This window comes from Centruroides vittatus, unplaced genomic scaffold (assembly GCF_030686945.1).
Source record: "Centruroides vittatus isolate TY-2023 unplaced genomic scaffold, ASM3068694v2 contig_3068, whole genome shotgun sequence".
Classification (NCBI taxonomy): Eukaryota; Metazoa; Arthropoda; class Arachnida; order Scorpiones; family Buthidae; genus Centruroides; species Centruroides vittatus.
The window spans coordinates 548,557-569,929 of NW_027121971.1; the positions used below are offsets into that span (position 1 = coordinate 548,557).

Below are 21,373 nucleotides of genomic sequence, written 5' to 3' on the forward strand. Positions count from 1 at the left end.
GTGTCCGTAACGTTCATTAGTAATAAATGTTTTAACGGATTCGTAAAGTTAATATAAAATTTATGAATGAATTAACAATTTGAGGGATCGTGCTAGAAGAAACTAGCAATATAAGGGTCCCTGATGGACAAATCAGCAACTTGATGATTGACTCTATAAGCTAATAATATAAGGATTCGTGCTGGACACAGCAGTAACACCAGAATTCATGCTAGAAAACCAACAATGAGGATTCATTCTTGATGAAACTAGCAACGAAGATTCATGCTAAAGAAACTAGCACGTAAGGATCCATGCTGGACAAACGAGCAACATGAGGATTCATGCAGGACAAACGAGCAACATGAGGATCCATGCTGGACAAACGAGCAACATGAGGATTCATGCTGAAACTAGCAAACTAAGAATTCATTTTGTATGAAGCAACGACGTAAGAATTCACGAGACGCAAATAAACCTAGTGAATCCTTACATTGCTAGTTAAGTTATCGTGTAAGCAAAAAATTTTGTTTTAATCTTATTAAAAATTAAGCCCATAATGCAACAGAAAAGTTTGAACCGTTTTATTTCAGTAAGATCTGAAAATAAAACGTCCACGCGCGGGCAGACAAACTGACGTACTCTTTCTCCCCTCTTCAAACGAGCGTTTGTAGAAAGCCAGCAGGATTCTAACCGGATCATTTCTAAATTAAATTTTTCTGCTTTTTTTTACACAAAATTAGAACATGTAAACCTCGTCCCGCGCCAAAAATCGCGCAATTTTATTCCGTCCGTCTTAAGCAATGTAACGCGCAAAAAACTTGTATAAAACGAGCTCAAATTTTCGCGAAGGTCAATCGTGATGCAACAAAGTTTCAGGAAAAAAGAAAGAGAAAAAAGCGCTCTAGAAGCAAATTAATTGTAATTTAAATTTGCGCGCATTTAATGCCATTTAACCCGTGTAAACGGCATTAAAACACCATTAAACTTTAAACAATTAAGACACAAAAGCAATTTGATACCGCTTATAGGTGTGACTTTAGCCAATCCCAATGCAGAATGCGTTAATTACGGAGCCCATCCCAAAATATTCGTGCGCTAAATTAATTATAGAGCAGCAATCAATTGTTTTTTGGTATTGTAGAGGTGCAATCAATTGTTTTTCTGGTATTTCAGAGGTACAATCTATTGTTTTTCTGGTATTGTAGAGATGCAATCAATTGTTTTTTGGTATTGCAGAGGTACAATCAATTGTTTTTCTGGTATTGTAGAGGTGCGATCAATTGTTTTTTGGTATTGTAGAGGTGCGATCAATTGTTTTTCTGGTATTGTAGAAGTGCGATCAATTGTTTTTTGGTATTGTAGAGGTGCAATCAATTGTTTTTCTGGTATTTCAGAGGTACAATCTATTGTTTTTCTGGTATTGTAGAGATGCAATCAATTGTTTTTTGGTATTGCAGAGGTACAATCAATTGTTTTTCTGGTATTGTAGAGGTGCGATCAATTGTTTTTTGGTATTGTAGAGGTGCGATCAATTGTTTTTTGGTATTGTAGAGGTGCCATCAATTGTTTTTAAAGATCGTACAGCTAAATTAATTGTTTTATAGGGCACGCTTCCTAATTACGAGCAAAATTGCACCACCACTTTGGCTCCCTCCAGCAATTCGCCTGCCTATTTGGATTTTTTAAAAAATTACTGTATATGGCATCAAGTACCAAGATTCGCGCCAAAATCATCCACTTATCATCATTAAGAAACGTTTAATGCCAGCTAAAACATGCGGAAGATGCAAGCGGAAGTCTAGAAATTCTGCAACCACTTGTCGTTCCGAGTGTCTTGACATTTGATAGTCCATTAGTAGCAAGGAGGCTGCTTCCTAGAACTAACCCCGAACCAGCGAAACGTATGAGGTCACAATGGCGATTCTACAATGCATTTTAGTAACGTGCAGCCTCAGTTTTACGCCAGTAAAGCCTAAAATTTAGTGAAAACAAGGGAGAGAAAGAGGTAAAGGGGTGCCGAGCGGGGAGGCTGTTTAACCCCGTCACGTGACCGGGGTGACGTCGAGTCGAGTGAAAGAGGAGCGCTCTGCATAGAAGGCCAATCCCTTGATAGACATGAGAATTGCTGTGGGTTAGAAGAAACCGATACTCATCCGTTGCAGCTCTATACACATGTAGATTATATCTAAAGCTAGTTTAGGCTTCTTTAGTTACGAAATCGAACGTATAACGTGATGGGAAGATGGAGCTGTAACACGATCGAGCTGGCCTTATCATCTACACATTTCAACCTGTATAAAATATGCCCAGCGTGACGAAATTTCTACAAATTTGCCTTAAAAAATACGTCCGACGGGGGAAGATTTAATTAAAGACAAAGGAGGAAAAAAGAACCGGGTGCAATAACCCGCGTTACTCGAGATTTTCGCTCACCTCGGTCGAGTTTTAGATGTAAACTACCAAGTTATCATCAGTAACGCTGGTTAGGGGGGCAGAAATCAATAACCTAAATTAAATTATCGGCTTTATCAATAACATAAGTATGTATTTACGACGCGAAAACGGAATTTGCGTAATATCATTTCCAGAAAAACTAATTTTTAGGCGTAGTAATCCTTGCAGCACCCCTTTTATCATCACCGCCGCATCACAGAAGCAGCAGAAAAGAAAAAAAAAAAAAAAAACGGGTCCGATGCAGAATTTAGATTGCCACCTTGCAACACCAAAGGTGATGCTGCGTGGTTCCCTCGCTGTTTTTTGCGCTTCTGCTTAATTGTGACGTGTTTTTAAGAGTTTAAAGTAGTGTTTTCTATCGGTAATTAGGTAAATAAAAGCTATACTCACCCCCCTTTGCACGCATTCCGTCGAGCATTCCTCCTGAAGTTGCGCGGAGAGGGTGACGAAAATCATCACAAAAATGGTCCCGTGTAGAAAAGCCATCGCTCGCTTTGAAGTCTACATCACTTTTGACGACAGACCACTCGCCTCTCTCTATCCCCCCGCCGCTGACGTCACACCAATGGAAACGACCAATCGGCGAGGGCGAAAGAAGAGAAAAAAAAAAGAAAAAACAAAACACAATTACCGTTTTGTGTTATCAAAAAGGAGAAGTCGGTTTAATTAATCCACTTACCTTCTATTTTATTTTATTTATTTATTTAATAACACGCGCTAACAACTTAAAATGCACACTTAAAAGAAGGCCTGCGTAAATCGCATTCGCACGAATTCGAACCCGCAATCGTAGGCGATAGAATAAAGAGCCTTTTCACGTGTTCTCGGAAGTGTGACGAACCCACTCGAACCGCAATTGACTAAAACACTCGAACTGTCGAAGCGCCATCTGCCGAAACGACGACAAACTAACGACAGTTAGTCACACACATACAACTCTGCCAACAATTTTTTGTGTTTTTATTGGAATTAACTGGAAGTATGACTGACTTATACATTAAAAATATACATTTTTAAATATATATTTATATATATTATCTTAAATATTGTTCTGTATTAATCACAGACATCTTTTATACTAATACAGAGACAACATGTATGTAAAATACTGGCAGTCTGACCACACTTGGGAGTGTTCTGTTCACTTAAAGGAGCATGTAATTAACACAGAAACTGCTAGAAATGTAAACGTTGGGCGAGTTAATACTGAATGAGAGCGTGTGTACGTTATGCTTTAGTACCGCTCGAATCAAAGTAATTGCTCGTCGGCAATGCTAAGGATGAGCATAAAGGAAACCTACAGGAAGCCGAATGAGAAATGAATGACTAGCTTTGTTTTAACTTATGTTCAGCCGTTGTTTGCACTTGTCCGGAACGATATCCTTCCACCAAGAATTGGGGAAGAGATACTTCTGTATTTCTATCTCCTCCCTGGCCACCGGCATCTTCATTCCGAAGAAGTTGACTTGAGGTAATGGCGGGGATAATAGTCTTGGCGGGAAGCAGTGGAGGAGCTCACAGGCTCCCGGAGGCAAGAGCCTGTTTTTCCAACCGACTCGGCGCATCTGGTGGGTGATGGAATCCTTCTCGAACACTATCAGTGCCACCTCGCAGCTGTAGTCGTTGACGAGAGTTATGTGGTAGGTGCCGTCGGCGGAATTGTATGTTATGTGAAGACGGTACCTCTTGAAGGTTCTCACCAGGAAGCCTTCGTCGACGGCATTCAGTTCTTCGTTCAAGACGCACAACTGAATTTTGTTCTGCCACGGTAGAGGTCCTTCTATCTTCAGCGCACCCCACAGGCTCTCGTAGCACAGAAAGTATGTCAACTGAAGGGCGTTCATGGCTTCTTCGGTTCGCTGAAGAATCAGCTTCATTTTCTGATGTACTTTCTTTGTCACTGCACAGTATTCGTTTTCACTCTCCGTCGCAAATAAGAAGTGCAGAATGAGCATCACTAACAAAATGCAACATATTGCGAGGACCAGCCTGTTGTGTTGTAATCGGATTATCTTCATTTTGAATTTCTTCTATTTAAATACACCTGAAATATAAAATTTATAACAATTAATAAACATTATCTAGACGATTTATTATGAAATTAAACAATAAACGTTTTTGGATCTCGATAAATTTTAACAGTAGGCATAAATTAGGCCCTCATCGCGGGAATACTAGCAATTTGATCTATCTTTACAGGACTTTAACCAAGCAATTTGATAGTTTTAGGCAAGGAAAAGGTGAAACAGTCAACACTTTCTTGCCTACAATTATGTGAGTCAATTATGGTGCATTAAACAGAATTATGGCCGAAACTCGGTCATACCAAATACGGAATGAGAACCTAACGCATATACCCAAATGCAACTTTGCCATATGCTCTTTGGCACTAGGCATCACAATAGACTTCTCACGGTAGCAGGACTTAATTCTATACCAAATCATGTTTAATAATATTGTTTTGAACAGAATTCTTTACAAAACACAAAATACAGTATAAGTTTAAGCAAAATAATGATTCATTTCGACAGGTTTACTTCATTTAACTTATGTTTAATCATAGTTTAGACTACTAAAAAACATACAAGTGCCTACAGTATCAACACTAGCCTAATTTTAATACATGCTTAATTGAAGTTTTCAGCAGTCTGCAGAACTTTAGAGACACGACAGCATACAATTAGTGGGTACAGAATGTACCGTTAAGCTGTTATTACAGTCATTCCTTATGTAAATTGTTTTAAAGGATGTCAAAATATTAATATAACAAACTAACTAACTTTTTGGGTATTTTCTGCAGTTGTCATCAGATTACACATTCAAATCCTATAATTTGGAAGATTTGAATTTGTTGTTTTTATTTAAACATACAGTTCAATGCAAGTTTATATAAAATACATTAAAAATTTAAAGGACATACACAGTAAAGTATCTTTCTGTCAAAGTCCTACCCACTAATAGCAACATTCACGGTTAGCCTTTTACACGCGTTTCCAAAACTTAAGGACAAATGACATTTGTACACAATAGACAAAACCTTAGCCAAATGTAGACAAATATGGCAAAAACTATATCACTTGATATCTCGTATGGGGTAACGATATCTTCTAATATGGGGTAATAGGGGACTTAAGTGGAAAATGGATGGAGAGTGCTTACCAATACTTGGACAGAGAGACCCATTGTTATGAAATATGTCCACTTCAAACTACCGTGTAGCACTCACAATGTCATGGTGTGTTCGTCTTATGTTTCGGACATGTGTATTAACTAAGCCATACTATAAAGTATAATGCAGATAATACTATAAATGGTGTAAAATATTAGATAAATTTATCTGTAGTGAAAGTTTAGAGCAAAAGCCCTTTATCTAAGCAAAAACACTTCTTTATTAAAAATATAAATAAATGCAAAACCATTTTAATTACAGTAACTGTGTTAATTATTACCCAAGAAATACATATTGTACACCAATCAATAAGAGTTTCATTCTAGTTTCATCTACCATCAGCATACAGCATACAGCATACAGCATACAGCATTCATCATACAAATGTCTTTTTGTGTGCTGCCTCTGGAAAGCACTGTAAACAAAAATGGCAGTTCTGCAACAGAGAAAGTGTTCTGTGTTCTGCAGTTTGCAAAGTTGGAATCATTCGTCATTGTGCAATGTGCAAATATGCTTTGCAAACAATTTCAAAGTGATCTGCCACGTAAGGCAAACATTTTTCTTGTACGACAACGACTGATTTTGAGTTTGCAGCCCACAGAACACAAAATACTTTTCTGTTATGAAGTTGCCATTTTTGTTTATGGTGCTGCCTCTAGAGACAAAAGACATTTGTATATAGATGGCAGACGAAACTTGGACATTTACTCTATCCATTAGTGTCCAACATACTTTTCGGTTATCCAGTGAGATGCTGTTGAAAATGACACAACTGCAAGATATATTCATCAACAAATAAATTAAATTCAAAATTGTCAATGCAAAATAGAGCTCTTATGAATCTCGCTTGCTGGCATATCGAGCACTGAGAAAGATGCTTGCAGTTTGCTAGCAACAACTGGAAGTTGCCTGAGATTTTGAACAGAAGTGCAGCACACCGAGATTTTCATCTATCCTCGGATCCCATACAAGCGCTCGACGATTATGTAGACACGTTCCTGAAAAATCTGTCTGTATGAAAAAATAGCAGATTGGATCAGGACCTAAAAACCAATTAATAAAACAAGATGTGTTTAAACAAAATTTTGTAATAGCCCAAATATTAGTCTATGTTTTTCCAGTTTTAAAGCGACAAAACTCTCTCGACCTGCATTCGAGTCCAATTACAGCTTCCCTCAATTTCAATAACCGTCCACAGTACAAATTGTACACGGTTAAACCAACACTATAATTCAATACGTTCATTGTTTAGCAATGTTAAATGCTAGTAAGTTGCAACCTATCATGCTGCATCCTACAGATTATGAGTAGGAATTAAGTGTTTGGCACAACTGTAAACAATTAGTCAATTGATAAAAAACAATAGACAAACCTAAGCCAATTGTTTTTATTGGAATCAACGGAAATGGTTGGTTTTGATAATTTCTACAGAAATTTTATTTCGATAACTTTATTTTACTCCTAAGAGTTTCTACTAATCAAGCAATCATCAAAAACTAGGGGAAAGCTCGCTGAAAATTACTGTAAAATTTACTTTGTTCTATTGTAATTATATGCTTCAGACATTAAATTTTGTAATTTCTAAAACCAAATTTAGTACCATTAAAGGAAGGCAGAATGATAATTGAAAAGCATAAAAATAGTGTTACATAATTTACAGACAATCGTATACCATAAACCAGGCTACTTCACAACTGCAGGGAAACTTTGTGACATCGCACGGGTATGATTTATATGGAGAGTTTATATCCGTTTCAAAATTTATCTGTGGATAAGATACCAAATGACGTTACAGTGCAGTGATGTTACTCAATGCTAAGGCTGGAAGGTATAGGATGTGATATTTTTCACTATCAGAGTTCCTTCTGATAACTAAGAAATTGAGCAGTGTATGATGTGTGTGATACTTTCTACAATTTTAATTAAATAATTTAAATAAATTTAGGCCTAACTGGAAGAAAAGAATCGGCCCGAAGCGGGACTCGAACCCGCAACTTCTGCTATCCGTGCAGACACGTTACCAGTTACGCTACCCGGACCTTCGGTCCGATCTCCCCTTCCAGATGATATAAGATTACCGTACGACCATCGACGGTCATTACAATGCCGGCTGGGGACACATTAATTGTTGTTGTTTGTTTATATATATACGCCTTGCCGGGGTTTGTGATGGCCGGTTGAGTGCCTTTGGGAGGACGTGGGCAATTAATGTGTCCCCAGCCGGCATTGTAATGACCGTCGATGGTCGTACGGTAATCTTATATCAACTGGAAGGGGAGATCGGATCGAAGGTCCGGGTAGCGTAACTGGTAACGTGTCTGCACGGATAGCAGAAGTTGCGGGTTCGAGTCCCGCTTCGGGCCGATTCTTTTCTTCCAGTTAGGCCTAAATTTATTTAAATTATTTAATTAAAATTCTAATTATTAAATTTAGCAAGAGATGGCGCCTAACGCCTAACTCTAGAACCAAATATACTTTCTACAACTGTAAGAATACGAAAACAATTTGCATGTTAAAAGTATGTTTAAGTTAGGTATTATCCAAACAAAAATATCTGAGACGTAAAAAAATTTCACCAAATAAAAACTTACAATTTAAACAGTCAAAATTTCTTTTGGAGTTTTCCTTTGGTAAAGATAAGCCTGGCACTCGGAAGCGAAATGTAGAAAAGAATAATGTAAGTAAAAGTCTTGTGGGTACCACTTTGAAGCATCGAGCTTATCTTTTACCAAAGACAAACCATAAAAAACTTTGTCGTCTAAATTGTCGTAAGTTTTAACTTGGCGAAATTTTTTACATTTCAAGATGTTTCTGTTTAATAATTGTATTCATTTCAGTCGGCGCTGACCGATGCTTTCGCTACGCCATTTTAAAAAATTGTTATAAAAAGTTTTAATTGGCATAAATTGTTGCTTTTGTAATTCCGAGTAACATTTTGATTAAAATTTATTTGTTTCAATGCAATTTTATCTTTATAAGCATAAAATTAATCCATGAAACTGAATTAGTTCCATGGTAAATGCCTGTAAGCTTTTACCTAACGACCCAGAAGTTTTGTGGGCATCTAACTGATGACGAGAAAGGCTTAAGTTTAAAATCTGAGCTTTCTATACCCAATAGTTTTTTCTCTATGAGCATCTGCAGTACCAATGAAAAAAACAAAAAAAAAGAAAATACAGCTTTTTTGGTGAGTTTTGCACTTTTCAATTGCTTATATTTTGGCAACTGCTCTATAGAAAATCTTGAAATTTTGCATACCATCCAAAAAAACAATTTTCTTTCAAACAATGTATTTGGAATTACTTCAGGTGTTTGTTGGACAAAGAAATCAACCCCCAAAAATCGACAACTCTGATTCCTGTATTTATAATCAGTCAGTGAATTGTTTAATTGACGGGAAGTCACTACCGTGACTCATGATTCTTTCTTATAATTATCTATAAATACAATGAAATTTTATTAATTGATTTAGCAGGTGAGAACTGTAAAAGTAAATCTTGTAAAGTCGAGAAATTATTTTGTGGTAGTACAAGAAGCACAGGGTGTAAAATTGTAGAATTGTGAGATGCAAACAGCAAAATAAAAATCTAGAAGACAAAAAAACCTTGATAATCATGTAATTGCAATTAATTCTATGCGTAAAGAAAATAAAATGTTAAATATTCCTAAAACGACAACTGACGGCATGTCCGATGCAATAATTCAGTAATTCACACTAAAAAAATCATAAAAAGTGACAGAAAGAAACCCCAGTTGACAGTATAAAATTTGTGTGTGTAAGAAAACAGCCAAATGTAAAATTTACATGCAGTTTTCTAGAAAAGAAAGTATGAATATTAGACAAAACTAAACACTGCAACAACCTAACAAACCGGCAAAATAATTATACACAAAGTGAGAACGTTTTCGCCTGTGTTAAATGGGCATCGTCAGCCAAGATGAGTAGTGTCTAGCCTGACAATGCCCATTTAACACAGGCGAAAACGTTCACACTTTGCTGGTTTGTTAGGTTGTTGCAGTTTTTATTTTTGTCTAATATTAACCAGTTGTAAAGTAGCAGTTGTTAACTTAGTATGAATATTTTTTTCTTAGAATTAAAATCAAACAAAAATTTAAAAAAATAATAAATTTGTTGTTAAAATGCAAAATAAATTGGTTAAAAAGAGAGATGAATTGCTTTTCCTGCCAGTGTTGTGTATAAAAACATGATTGTATGTATATAATATAAATGAAAGTCTGAATCATATAACCAAAGTTAAACTTACATGACAAATATTGTTAGGATAAAATCATAGAATAATTTTTTCAAACTACAGTAGAGCATTGATTATCCGACCCCCGATTAACCGACCGCGTTCTAGTCGGCAAATTCAAATGTCCGCTAGTGATGTGGCGCTACAATATTTGGCTATGTCTTGGCTACTTTAATATTATTTTTGTTAAATTTTTGCATGTTTTAGCTAGCAGCACTGGCTCGACTATGAAACGGAGGCTAGTATTTAAACGAGGCTTAATTTTCTAATTATGCTGAATCAGAATCCATTTTCATCAGAGATATAAATTTTGGATCTGTGAATTTCACACTTGTAATGGATCGTGCTGTAGTTGTTGTACCGTTCGCAATGGCAACTAAACGTAAATGCGTTGTTCTCAGTGTTTCCGATAAACTTAAAATAATAGATCAGTTGAAAAGTGGTGCTAGTAGATTAAGCTTAGCTGGAGAATATGGAGTTGGAAAAACCACAATAACGGACATTAAAAAGAACAGTGATGCCATTAAAAAATTTGCAAGTGTACTTGACAGTGAGGATGGAAGCTTGCACAGAAAAACGATGAAAATAGCAGAAAACAAGGATTTGGACACTGCAGTTTACACTTGGTTCATGCAGGTATGTAGCCAAGGACAACCAATAAGGCCCTTTGATTTGTGAAAAAGCTCTTCAAATGAACAAGAAACTAGGGGGTAACGCTGATTTTCAAGCGAGTACCAGCTGGCTTTTGTGTTTCAAATCTAGGCATGGAATTAGAGAATGGACATCCAGGGTGAAAAATTATCGGCTGATGCCGAATCAGTTGAACGTTTGAAAAAGTCTTTTAGAAACATGATTGATAAGGATGGTTACAAAAAAACCAATGTCTACAAAGCAGATGAAACTGGTTTGCACTGGAAAAAAATGCCAACAAAAACCCTAGTTTCTAAGAATGAAATGTCAGCACCTGGTTTTAAGACAAGCAAATCACGCATTACTGTTATGGTATGCGGAAATGTTACTGGAATGCACAGGCTTTTGCTAATCGTTGGAAAGTCTAGAAATCCACGGTGCTTTAAGGGAATAAAAAAATTGCCGGTCATCTACAAAAATCAAAAGAATTCATATATGGATACAAGTAGTTTTATAGAATGGCATGACACTGTATTTATCCCTGAAGTCAAAAAGCATCAGCTTAAAACTGGGAATACTGGAAATGTTTTGTTGTTGATTGATAACGCCCCAAGTCATCCCTCAAACATTTCATTGGAAAGAGAAAACAGAAAGTTTAAAGTTGTTTACTTGCCTCCCAACGTTACTTCAGTCCTCCAACCGATGGACCAAGGGTTCATTGAAAGCTTCAAAGGATATTACAGAAAGGCATTGCTGCGTGTGGTAATGCTTGGGGAAGAATGTGAAAAAACAATTCAGCAAGTGTACACTGAAATTAACTTGAAGGATGCTATGTACATGGCAGCAGATGCTTGGGCTACTGTCAAGGACACTACACTAGTAACAGCTTGGAACAAGCTCCTACCATCAGATGAGTCTATCTCTGCACCTGAAGAACCACCAAACAGCCAATTTTCATCACATCTGTGCGGGCTGATTAAAGAATGTTATGGATTTGAAGAATGCAACAACGAAAATATTCAAGACTGGCTCAAATGTGATGCCGATGACGCTGGCTATCAAATATCGTCGGACGATGAAATCATTGCCAGTGTCATCGACAACCAAGACCCTTGCGACGATGAGGAAGAACCTAGTGATGACAACCATGCTGAAAAAGGACCATCCAGTGAAGAAGCTTTTCATGGACTTGAGACAGCTATGAAGTGGTTAGAACAGCAAGAAGAATGTGACGCTATCCAATTGCTGTTTTTAAAACGTGTGCGAGATTTAGCGGCAAAAAAACGAGTATCAGCTGTGAAGCAAAAGAAAATTTTAGACTTTTTTCCCTAATGTGTAGGCCTACTTTATGAAAAATATGTAACCCGAATATACATTTTTTTGTTTTATATATTTCAATGTACAGTACAGTACCATATTTATTTTGTGCAAAATAAAGAAATAATTTTTCACGATACAATAGCGACGATTATTATTTTTTAAAAAAACTTTTTGTTAGGCTTAACATCGTTAAAAATTCAATGCAAAGCGACGCACAACGAAGAAAAATTTCAACATGGGGTAGGTTAATAGCGATATACTAACATACTATACTAATAATGTATTTTTTCATACTTTTCGGTTATCCGACTTTTCAGTTATCTGACCAACCCCAGTCCCCAATTGAGTCGGATAATCAATGCTCTACTGTAACTCTAAAATTTGGATTAACAGTATGTTGCAGTGATGTAAATATTAATAATTAGAAGTTAATTTTTAATAAATGATAGACTGGGAATAGAAACTGAAACCATGTTGCTTATGTATCTTCTATTTTCATCTGGCTTTATTCTTTTCCTCGTTGCCGTTGATTATTGTATACAGCTGGTTGATCATCATTTGCCGAACCACTTCTGTCGAATTTATGGCAAACAAAACTAAACTTTGGTTTCATTCGATAAGATACGGCAACACAACACACAGGCAATCTACCTCCTAGGAGGAGATTTTCTAGCAGAAAGTGGCCCCAATTTATTTTATACACAAAAAAAAAAAAAACCCCCAAAAAAATCTTGTGGCTATCATTGTTTGATAGTGTATCTGCTTGGCCATTAATGGGGATAATTTCCCATAAAGATCTCTTATCCGGCAGAGTATACGAGTTAAAATCTATATCACTTTACGAAACTAATTGGCGTTACTACTGACAATTTCAAAATATCCTTCACACTTTTGTCAAACATTCATTGCATTATTTCACACATATTTTGAGTAATTTTTCTAGATATTTATATATCGCTTTTATATAATATATGCAAATATGAATATTTTCTGCTGTACAATGTATACGTCTACAGTTATTTACATATCACTAATGTTTTAGTCTAAATATAAGATTTACAAGAAAATGCATTTCTGGTATTAAAGTGTAATTGCATTATACAAAATTTAATGAATATAAAAATTTATTTTGTCTGTATTGATATCGGTGTATGCAGACATTATCACGGTAATGATAAAATTCGAGGAAAATTTGAGGCAGTTCAGTAAAACAAATGTAAACGAATAAATAACAAAATTAAACTTACAACTTTTTAAAACGATTCATTATAGCTGAAGAACATTCATCGTCGTCGTCGGAAACGCTCCGAAGATGGCCATGTTTAATACTGTTTAAAAGAAAAGAAGGTGAAAGCAATCCTAGCTGCAGTAGTTCTGAAAAATAAAATTGTAAAAAATTAATTATTAAATAACTTTTTATAAAATAATCATTATATCAAAATTATAATGCAGTAGAGTATATATTATAACACATTTCTACCTCTAAACCTTAACACTAGGATCAAATAAATTATCATTCTTAACTGGCAAGACTTAATAACAGCAAAACATCAATGTTTATAACGTTCAAAAAGTGTTTTATAGAATAGGCACCAAGATCTTTTAAAACCACACCTGTCATTGGTTTGACCAGACCACAATGGGGATGACTGGATGGAAAGTATTGGTCCCAATACATCTGACACAGACAGTTCCCTAAAAATTCTTGGTGTTACTTGTCCAAATTTTATGCCAAGCTTCTTGGGTGACAAGCGATCCCCTAACAAGACAGGATATTGTGAAAAAATTAAGAAAATACTAAACTGTAGCTTACCGAGATCCACATGTAATGCGAATGTGCATGTGCAGAAGAGTATGCAATACCAAACAGTTGCCGTGCCACGTGGAGTGCTTTTCATACCAAAGAAATGAAGGCGGAAAAGAAATTCATCACACGACGAATACCATAAGTTGTTTTTTGAAGTTGTAAATGCCAAGCTTTCTGTCAAAAGAAGCTATTCTCCTTCCTGACAATGTGAGGCCTCACACCAGCAACTTTTCTGATGCCCCACGAAAGATAAAATGGTAAACCCCCAATGCCCTCCTCATAGTTTGGATTTCTCACCCCAGAATTTTAATGTTTTTGGATAACTAAAGGGGCAATAATTTCAATCAGAAAGCTTAAAGAAAGCCATCCAAAGCTGCATCAGTAATCTGAAGAGTTCTACCAGAAAGATATTTTCTAGCTGATAAAACATGGGATGATTGCTCAAATTCTGAAGGGATTGTCTACTTTCTATCAGCTATAGTTTATTGTTTATGTTTTTACTCTTTAATAAATTCTTTTAAACTATATTTACTAAGTTAAAAAGAATATATCATCATTTCTATTGTGATCCAGAATTAGCGTTTATTCTTCATTCGGTAGAATAATCATTGTTATGATGAATTTTTTCGGCAATGAAAAGTCACAAAGAATCTATGTCAGATGATGATCCTACAGAAACAAATATTATTCTCCCGAATCAGAATATGTACAAAAGATCTCCATTTTTATAAAATTAATTTGCGAAGAGTAGAATAATGTGATCAGTTTTAATATTTTAATCATCTGTCTTCATTTTTCATCATAATCATCAATTAGTGTTCCAAATATTCAATCCATTTTAGTATTCCGGGAGGAAAAACTTTAATTAATCCATTCAAATATGGCAGTCTGACCTTTGGCACGCGACAAATAGTGCCGAACTTTCGACCCTATCTTTAATTTTGGAAACGACCAGTTTGAAGAAAGGCTGTAAGATGGGTGCTAAAGAATCTTACTTTGGGTTTTCAAGCACCTTGCAATGCACTTTATAGTGTAATGATGTGAAAAATGGTTCTTTTAAGCTTTATTCTGCAAATTTCTTGATTAGCCTGCACAATGCTTCACTATTAAAATGTATTTAGTCCAACAAAGAAAGTAATAATTAGAATAATTTCTGAATAAGACATAATGCCTACCACTTAGGAAGTGAGCAATCCCAGGAATTTATTTGCATGGTCTGTCACAGATATATCCGGCACCATCCTCATCACCCGACTCCTTCCAAAGGGGACCTGGCCGAACTGACACAGGTTTTGGATTGACGGAATATGAGTTTGTGGGCAATCTACCAAGGAAGGATGTCTCTCACGACGACTGTTATGGGAAACTGGCCACTATTTTGGTGTTAAATACTTGAAGAAAACCCAGAAAATTTCACATGGCGAGGCACAAATCCGTAACCAACTATCAATGTCCACCGGTTTTATCTGTCAGTCTCGGTGGGCCCCATCCACATAGATATGATTAAAAAGATCCTTTTAGTACCACAGAATTAAATATTACAAGTGAAATTCTCTAAATACTGTTAGTTTACTCAACTTGCCCCATGTTTTATTCTGTCAAAATGGCCTATGTCTCTAATAAGGTCCCAAATGCATCATTCAGATGTTGAATTTTATCAAAATGAGCATTGGAACCCCCATACAACTGAAGTTCGATGACTTTACCCATTAAAAGATGTGAAAAGCATAAATTATCTTAATTAAAACATCATAAGATGGGGGCAACAAACAACAACCATCATATACTCGTGACAAAATTAAGATGCAGAAAGACAACATGGCAGATGACACGTCGCTTGGCAATTCATTGGGGTCGCTGCGTGTCACTTCGACCCGCATTTTCAGGAATATCATCATCTGGTTCTTTTATAAGTTCTAGTATGTCACTTTTTAGCTTTCTGCTCAGATTTGACATTTCTAGAGGGTGTTTTATGTAGGGCTTTACCAGACTCAAAGCTAACTCCTTTGAGAACTTTCTTAGTATAATAGGGTGGCTTTCGAGTCTTTTGTTACATGCAACTATAATAAGGGCATTTATTGCTGCTATGTTTGACGTGTTGTGGAATACTGTCAGTGGCCATCTCTGACTTTCTCTCACAACAGAGTAACTGTCTGACACTTCATCGACTGTGTCTACTCTACCCTTCATTGCATTATATAATGTTATAGCTTCGGGTTTTTCCTATCGCCTGTCTATGGGTCAATTGCTTTGCTTTGATCATTGACAACAATAAAATAACTTTTCTTTTTTTAGAAACATATGAAACCAGAGTTGCATAGTCTTTTCTGAATCCAAAAAGAGAAGAATACTCTTCGCTACCACTGGTGATAAGAAAACACACAGGCAACTCACATTTGTTTTTTCTTATTGTTCCAACCATTGTGAGGTTGTACTGACATAGGAGTTCTTGAGACAATGGTACACTCGTAAAGCAATTGTCATACGTTACATTACGTCCAGTACCCGAGATTGATTGTATCAGACGTTTCACAATGGCAGAAGGAGTCTGATTAATATTAAATGGACCATCAAGTTGTTTTCCTAAATAAACTTCCATATTTAGTACGTAAAAGGTCCTAGCATCTACCAGCAAAAACAACTTTATTCCGTATTTAGCAAGCTTGCTTTTCATAAACTGATGAAATGGGCATCTGCCATGAATACTCCACAACATTTTATCAATTGTTGTGTACTCACTTATACAGAAATTTATTTTACAGTATTCTAGCAAAACTTCAAATATTTCTCTCACAGGAGCAAATTTATCAAGTGCAATCCATACTTGACGATCTCTCGTCATCAAAGTGCAACATCCTCAACAAAAATCTAAATCGCCATTGATTCATAGCTGTACGAAAAATGGAAACTTCTGTGATGTCATCTTCCCACAATTCGTCTGTGTGTAAGCGTGATGATTTCAATACACCGGAAGGATATAAAAGTCCCAGAAGATCTTTCATCTCCACCAAACAGGGCCGCACCGTGCTATGATACAGAGAGGCGGCGGCATTTCAAAGACTTGCGTCATACTGAGAAAATCTACCGCACGGCCCTGCCACCAAATCTTAGGTTTTGCATCTGTTTCATGAGTATACTTTGATGTGGTTTGACTATAATCAAGCCGTAAAATTTACACACAAATGTAAACCATTGCTTTAGGGGGTTAATGTTACCTATGGTTCCAAGATGGCGGCTCGTCTGATTCCAGCAGACAGAAGAAGGGAAACTGGAGATACACGTTCTAACCTAACCTAACCTATTCTAATAAATTACCATAATTATTACCAACAAAATTATTAGAATAGGTTCAGTTAGGTTAGGTTAGAATGTGCGTCCCCAGTTTCCTTGCTGGAATCAGACGAGCCGCCATCTTGGAACCATAGGTAACATTAACCCTTTAGGGTTAGGCAAATCAAACAATATTCGTTTCCTTTCAATGCATTTAACGAAACTAATATGTTCCTGGAAACACTAAACTACTTGCAGGTGACCACTAACGGTTGGGTGATTGAAAATAGACAGAATGTGGGTCACGATGACCCATCACCTCTTTACACAGACGTCATGGGTCGCTGTGGGTCACCATGACTCCAAAAAGCCATTATCTCTTAATGCGTTCTGCGAAACTGCCATACGTCCCTATAATAACAAAGAATATAAGAAGCTACTGTGGGTCACATTAGTAAAACATAATTATTAAATTGGCACAAATCAGCAAATTTTGGTTCTTGGAGGGTAAACTCACCAGCTAATCTGCAATCAACCACAAATGCCTTAAAAGGTATCGAACTAATTACATAAAATTATAATTAGTGGAGCGTACAAGCAGGCATTAAACAAGAAACTTGAGTATACGCGTGTATACAAACTGACAGACAGACATATAATGATTTTTAAATGCGTTCAACACTCATAAATCCTGCTAGTTAAGTACTGTAACTCATCGAAGCAGTGTTTACTCGTTAATCATAAAGTAATTATCATCTGTTATCAAGTTAACCACAGAAATAACAAAAAAAAGGAAAAAAGTACGTACTTGTCGGCAATCGCAAACACGTTCGACTAATCTGCCATTTTGAATCCGCGTCCGACTGCAGCGCCAAATCGAAACACGCGGAAAGACCAGTACATTTCGAATATTTAAAAATTTAAAATTCAAATTTTATAAATGCAGAACAAAGAAGAATTACACTAAAATATTTCGAGGTGAGGTTACTTTTAGAAGGGGGAAAAACAAGGTGGAAAGGTCAAACGTTCGTGTTTCTCTTCCCCAAATTTCGCATTTAAACGGTGTATTAAGCGTAATAACTCGCGTAAGAAGGACAATTATACTACTAACATTTGAATATTAACAGAAGTAAATGTGCATGTGACCTTAGTAGTGTAGTAATTTAAGAAATAAGTAGCGTAAGTTACGATGTTCGACGGTATAATGCACGCATCGGTTACAGGCATTTTTGCAGTAAAATGGCTTCTAAGGCCGCGACTTCCACTAGCCGTAAAAGGGCCGTAAAACCCCTCACCGTAAAAGCTTTTAATCACGTGACCATGATATTTTACGCCTGAGCAGGTCGTAAAACCAACATAAAAGCGAGTTGAACACTGCTCAACTCGCTTTTAGGCGTAAAATATCATGGTCACGTGATTAAAAGCTTTTACGGTGAGGGGTTTTACGGCCCTTTTACGGCTAGTGGAGTCACGACCTAAGCATGCAAATTCGTAATGCCTCGCTTTAATTTTCGGTGCATAAAAAAGAAATAAGGTCTGGTATGTAAACTGTTGCTTAAAAAATGGAAGATTTTGCAGTGGGTTCGTCGATTTACGGAGATTTTCGGGAAGGTTCATTGATTGATAAGGCAATGTGACATTAGGTTGATCTGACAAGGTGGGCTCTTGAAGGAGATGATCATAGAAAGGCCTCCATCTGTTGCGTTACCTTATTCCATGAATGGAATCCAATCCAAATTACTTGCGGCAGCGCCGTAACTAGCCTTTTATGCGCCCGGTGCGAACTTCTGTAACTATGCCCCAAAGCTTGGTCCAGGTCATTTCTACGCCTCCCCCGGGTCTTCGTCTTGTGCCTGGGCACCGCTGGCACCCTAGTTACGGCACTGACTTGCGGACACATGGAGAGCGTTGTGTATCCTAATGGTGAATTTGGCTCGCTCCACAATGGAGTCGTAACACGAATATAGTAATGGGTTCATGGTAATCGTAATTAAAGTTGCCTGAACCTACGTATCAATGCCGCCAGGAGATATATGCTATTAAATCAGGTTTGATGACATTTCCATGAAAACATTTATACTAAAACCTACTACTACAGTACTTTTAGCGCTGCAAGCAACAAAACATTTACACAAGATAATCATACTATATGAAATTTAGGACATAAGGCTCAGTGAAGTCTCCGTTCGGAAGGCGTTGAACACACGATCATCTGTGATGCTTCTTAAATACAATGGAATATTGCTTTTAGAGGTAATGTTGCAGGCTCCAGTCACTACACGTGTCTGTAATATTATCCATTGACTGTTCAACAATAGCTGTAATAATATGTTTAAAACCACAATTCCCTAAGTGCAGCTGAAGGATTGCCATTGTTTTCACAAAATAGCGTCAAAGGAAATGTGCGTATTGAGCAGTTATGCCTACTTTTATACCTTGAACTCGGTTGTAACACGCGTGCTTATAAAATGAAATTGTTTTTTCGTTGCTTGCAACGCCAAAATTGCAATAGTAGCGAGTTCGTGCTAATTTATTATTATTTCTTTTTGTGGTAATGTCTTCTGCGTGTCCCGAGATGTTACAAATTTAGTTGCATTAAGACTACTAAATTTCTCTGTAGCCAGCATAATAGGGATATATCTCTTCTTTCTATTAGATTATTGGGCCCTAGTATTGAGTGGTTAAAACTACTAAACAGTGGTAATTGGTCGCGGGTTCGCGCCTCTCCAACAGACCGGACATGTGGAGTTTTCCAGGTTTTTCCACCTGTGTAACATCTAAATAGGGCCAGATTCTCATTTAATAAATGAGAATCTGGCCCTGTTCCGTCACTATCACCGTCCATTTCGAAAATATTACCGACCCTTGATACAACGAATTAATAGAACGAAAATAGTTTCCTGATAACGCTGTATCCGAAGTCCTTACAGTCAACTTAAAAATATAAATGATAAAACAAATACAGATAACTTGTGATAAATAACAAAGAAACAATAGGTGTAACTGTAGAACGCAACCTAGCGGGCATTCCGCATACTAACGATAACAAATGGTGCATTTCTACACCGATAGGCTCCTGGAAATTATTGAATTACTTCTGAAATCCGTTATATCGGGGTCGTAAAATCGAGGGACGATGGTATGCAGTATTTAAATAGAAAATTCACGTAGGTTTTTTAAGATTATTTTTTTTATTTTCCGGCGAATACACTTAAAATGTTCTTAGAAAAAATTCGAACCTCTTATAATGACCACCTGTAAACAGCGACCATTATTTCAGAAAATTTCAAAAGAAATGTATACGAAAAGCCTTCAAACAACCGGCATTTTTTAAAATGTTTTCCTTGTGTGGCCGTTGTTCAGAGGTTTGACTGTATCGACTCAGGAAGGCATCTTAAATTTTACCCTGGTAAAGAGGTTTTAATACACCTGGCTAAGCAAACCAATGACACAACCCGCTTAAAAATGAAACAAGTTATGTAATTGGTTTTACTTATTCGGCTATATTAAAGCCACTTTAACAGGATATTTTTAAGCGAACAGGAGTGTTGTGTGCCAACCCACGACCAACCTGCCACTGTGATACTGGTGGATCGAGTGGTTTTATCCACTGTGCCCACCAGTATTACAGTGGCAGAGAAGAATCCAAAAATGCAATAAAACATGGGGGTCCATGACTTCGTTTTCGAGATATAAGGTCGTCTCACGAGTTTATATCTCGAAAACGAAGTCATGGACCAAGGGTTATGTATGTATATTAGTGTGTTTAAGTATGTTTGTGGAGGACACGATTTTGTGCGTCCACGTTGAAGCTTAATATCTCCCGTGCCTTTTGTCAAAAATTTCTGAAATTTTGCAGGGAGGTTTGTATATTAGGAGGATTAATGCTATTAAATTTTGGTGGTTAAAGGTCGACGGGGTGTGGAGATAGAGGGAGTCGTGTGTCGTATCTCGAGTGAAATCTGAGTTAATGATTTTACTCGTTATTATCATTTAAAATTTTTTTTAAACTTGTCTCTGTCAAAATGAAGTTTGCAATTTATATCGACTGATAATAATTACCCTCAAAATGAAACTTTCTGCCATTTTAAAAGTAAAATCTCGTAACAGATGGCGTCACAATTTCTTTGCCGGGAAAGTTACGCAACTCTGCTGGATTTTTTTTTAGTTTTGAATTAATGAGATACGGCAAAACAACACAGGGGGATGCCTCTGGCAGAAGTTTATTAAAACCTGGCCCCTATCTGAGTGTTAAGGGGATCGATTATATGCTTTCTACATGGGGTGAATAGAAGAAAATAATCGGGAACCCCCTTTTATATCATATAATACAAGAAGTATTTTAATGTGTAAGTGAAATTATAGGAAAAGTCTACTGCATTATACGATACTAAATATAACTTTGATTGTTACCCATAAAACAGATTTGACAATGTATATTTAGTATCGGTTTATTGATATAGAGTTATATACACTAAATATTTTATT

The 21,373-nt window shown here is 36.6% G+C and overlaps 3 protein-coding genes across 3 annotated transcripts in view; 1 reads left to right on the top strand and 2 right to left on the bottom strand.

Annotated features, from left to right (window-relative positions):
* The window catches only part of LOC136972978 (proto-oncogene tyrosine-protein kinase ROS-like), a 25,201-nt gene extending 21,941 nt beyond the window's left edge, over positions 1–3,260 (bottom strand). Inside the window, exons 1-2 of the mRNA XM_067267657.1 lie at positions 3,116–3,260; positions 2,827–2,987 (exon numbers count right to left, since the gene is read on the bottom strand). Coding sequence (XP_067123758.1) covers positions 2,827–2,922 — 96 coding nt within the window. The 5' untranslated portion in view covers positions 2,923–2,987; positions 3,116–3,260. The remainder of the gene's footprint in view (positions 1–2,826; positions 2,988–3,115) is intronic.
* Positions 3,261–3,375: 115 nt separating this feature from the next.
* Positions 3,376–17,726, bottom strand: LOC136972982 (uncharacterized). Its single transcript, XM_067267662.1, has 3 exons — positions 17,694–17,726; positions 13,056–13,182; positions 3,376–4,480 (listed from the first exon to the last, which is right to left on the bottom strand). The coding sequence occupies exon 3, from the start codon at positions 4,452–4,454 to the stop codon at positions 3,774–3,776; it is 681 nt and encodes a 226-aa protein (XP_067123763.1). The 5' UTR covers positions 4,455–4,480; positions 13,056–13,182; positions 17,694–17,726; the 3' UTR covers positions 3,376–3,773.
* LOC136973000 (jerky protein homolog-like) lies at positions 10,636–11,820 on the top strand. Its single transcript, XM_067267680.1, has one exon. The coding sequence runs from the start codon at positions 10,636–10,638 to the stop codon at positions 11,818–11,820; it is 1,185 nt and encodes a 394-aa protein (XP_067123781.1).
* Positions 17,727–21,373: the final 3,647 nt, after the last annotated feature.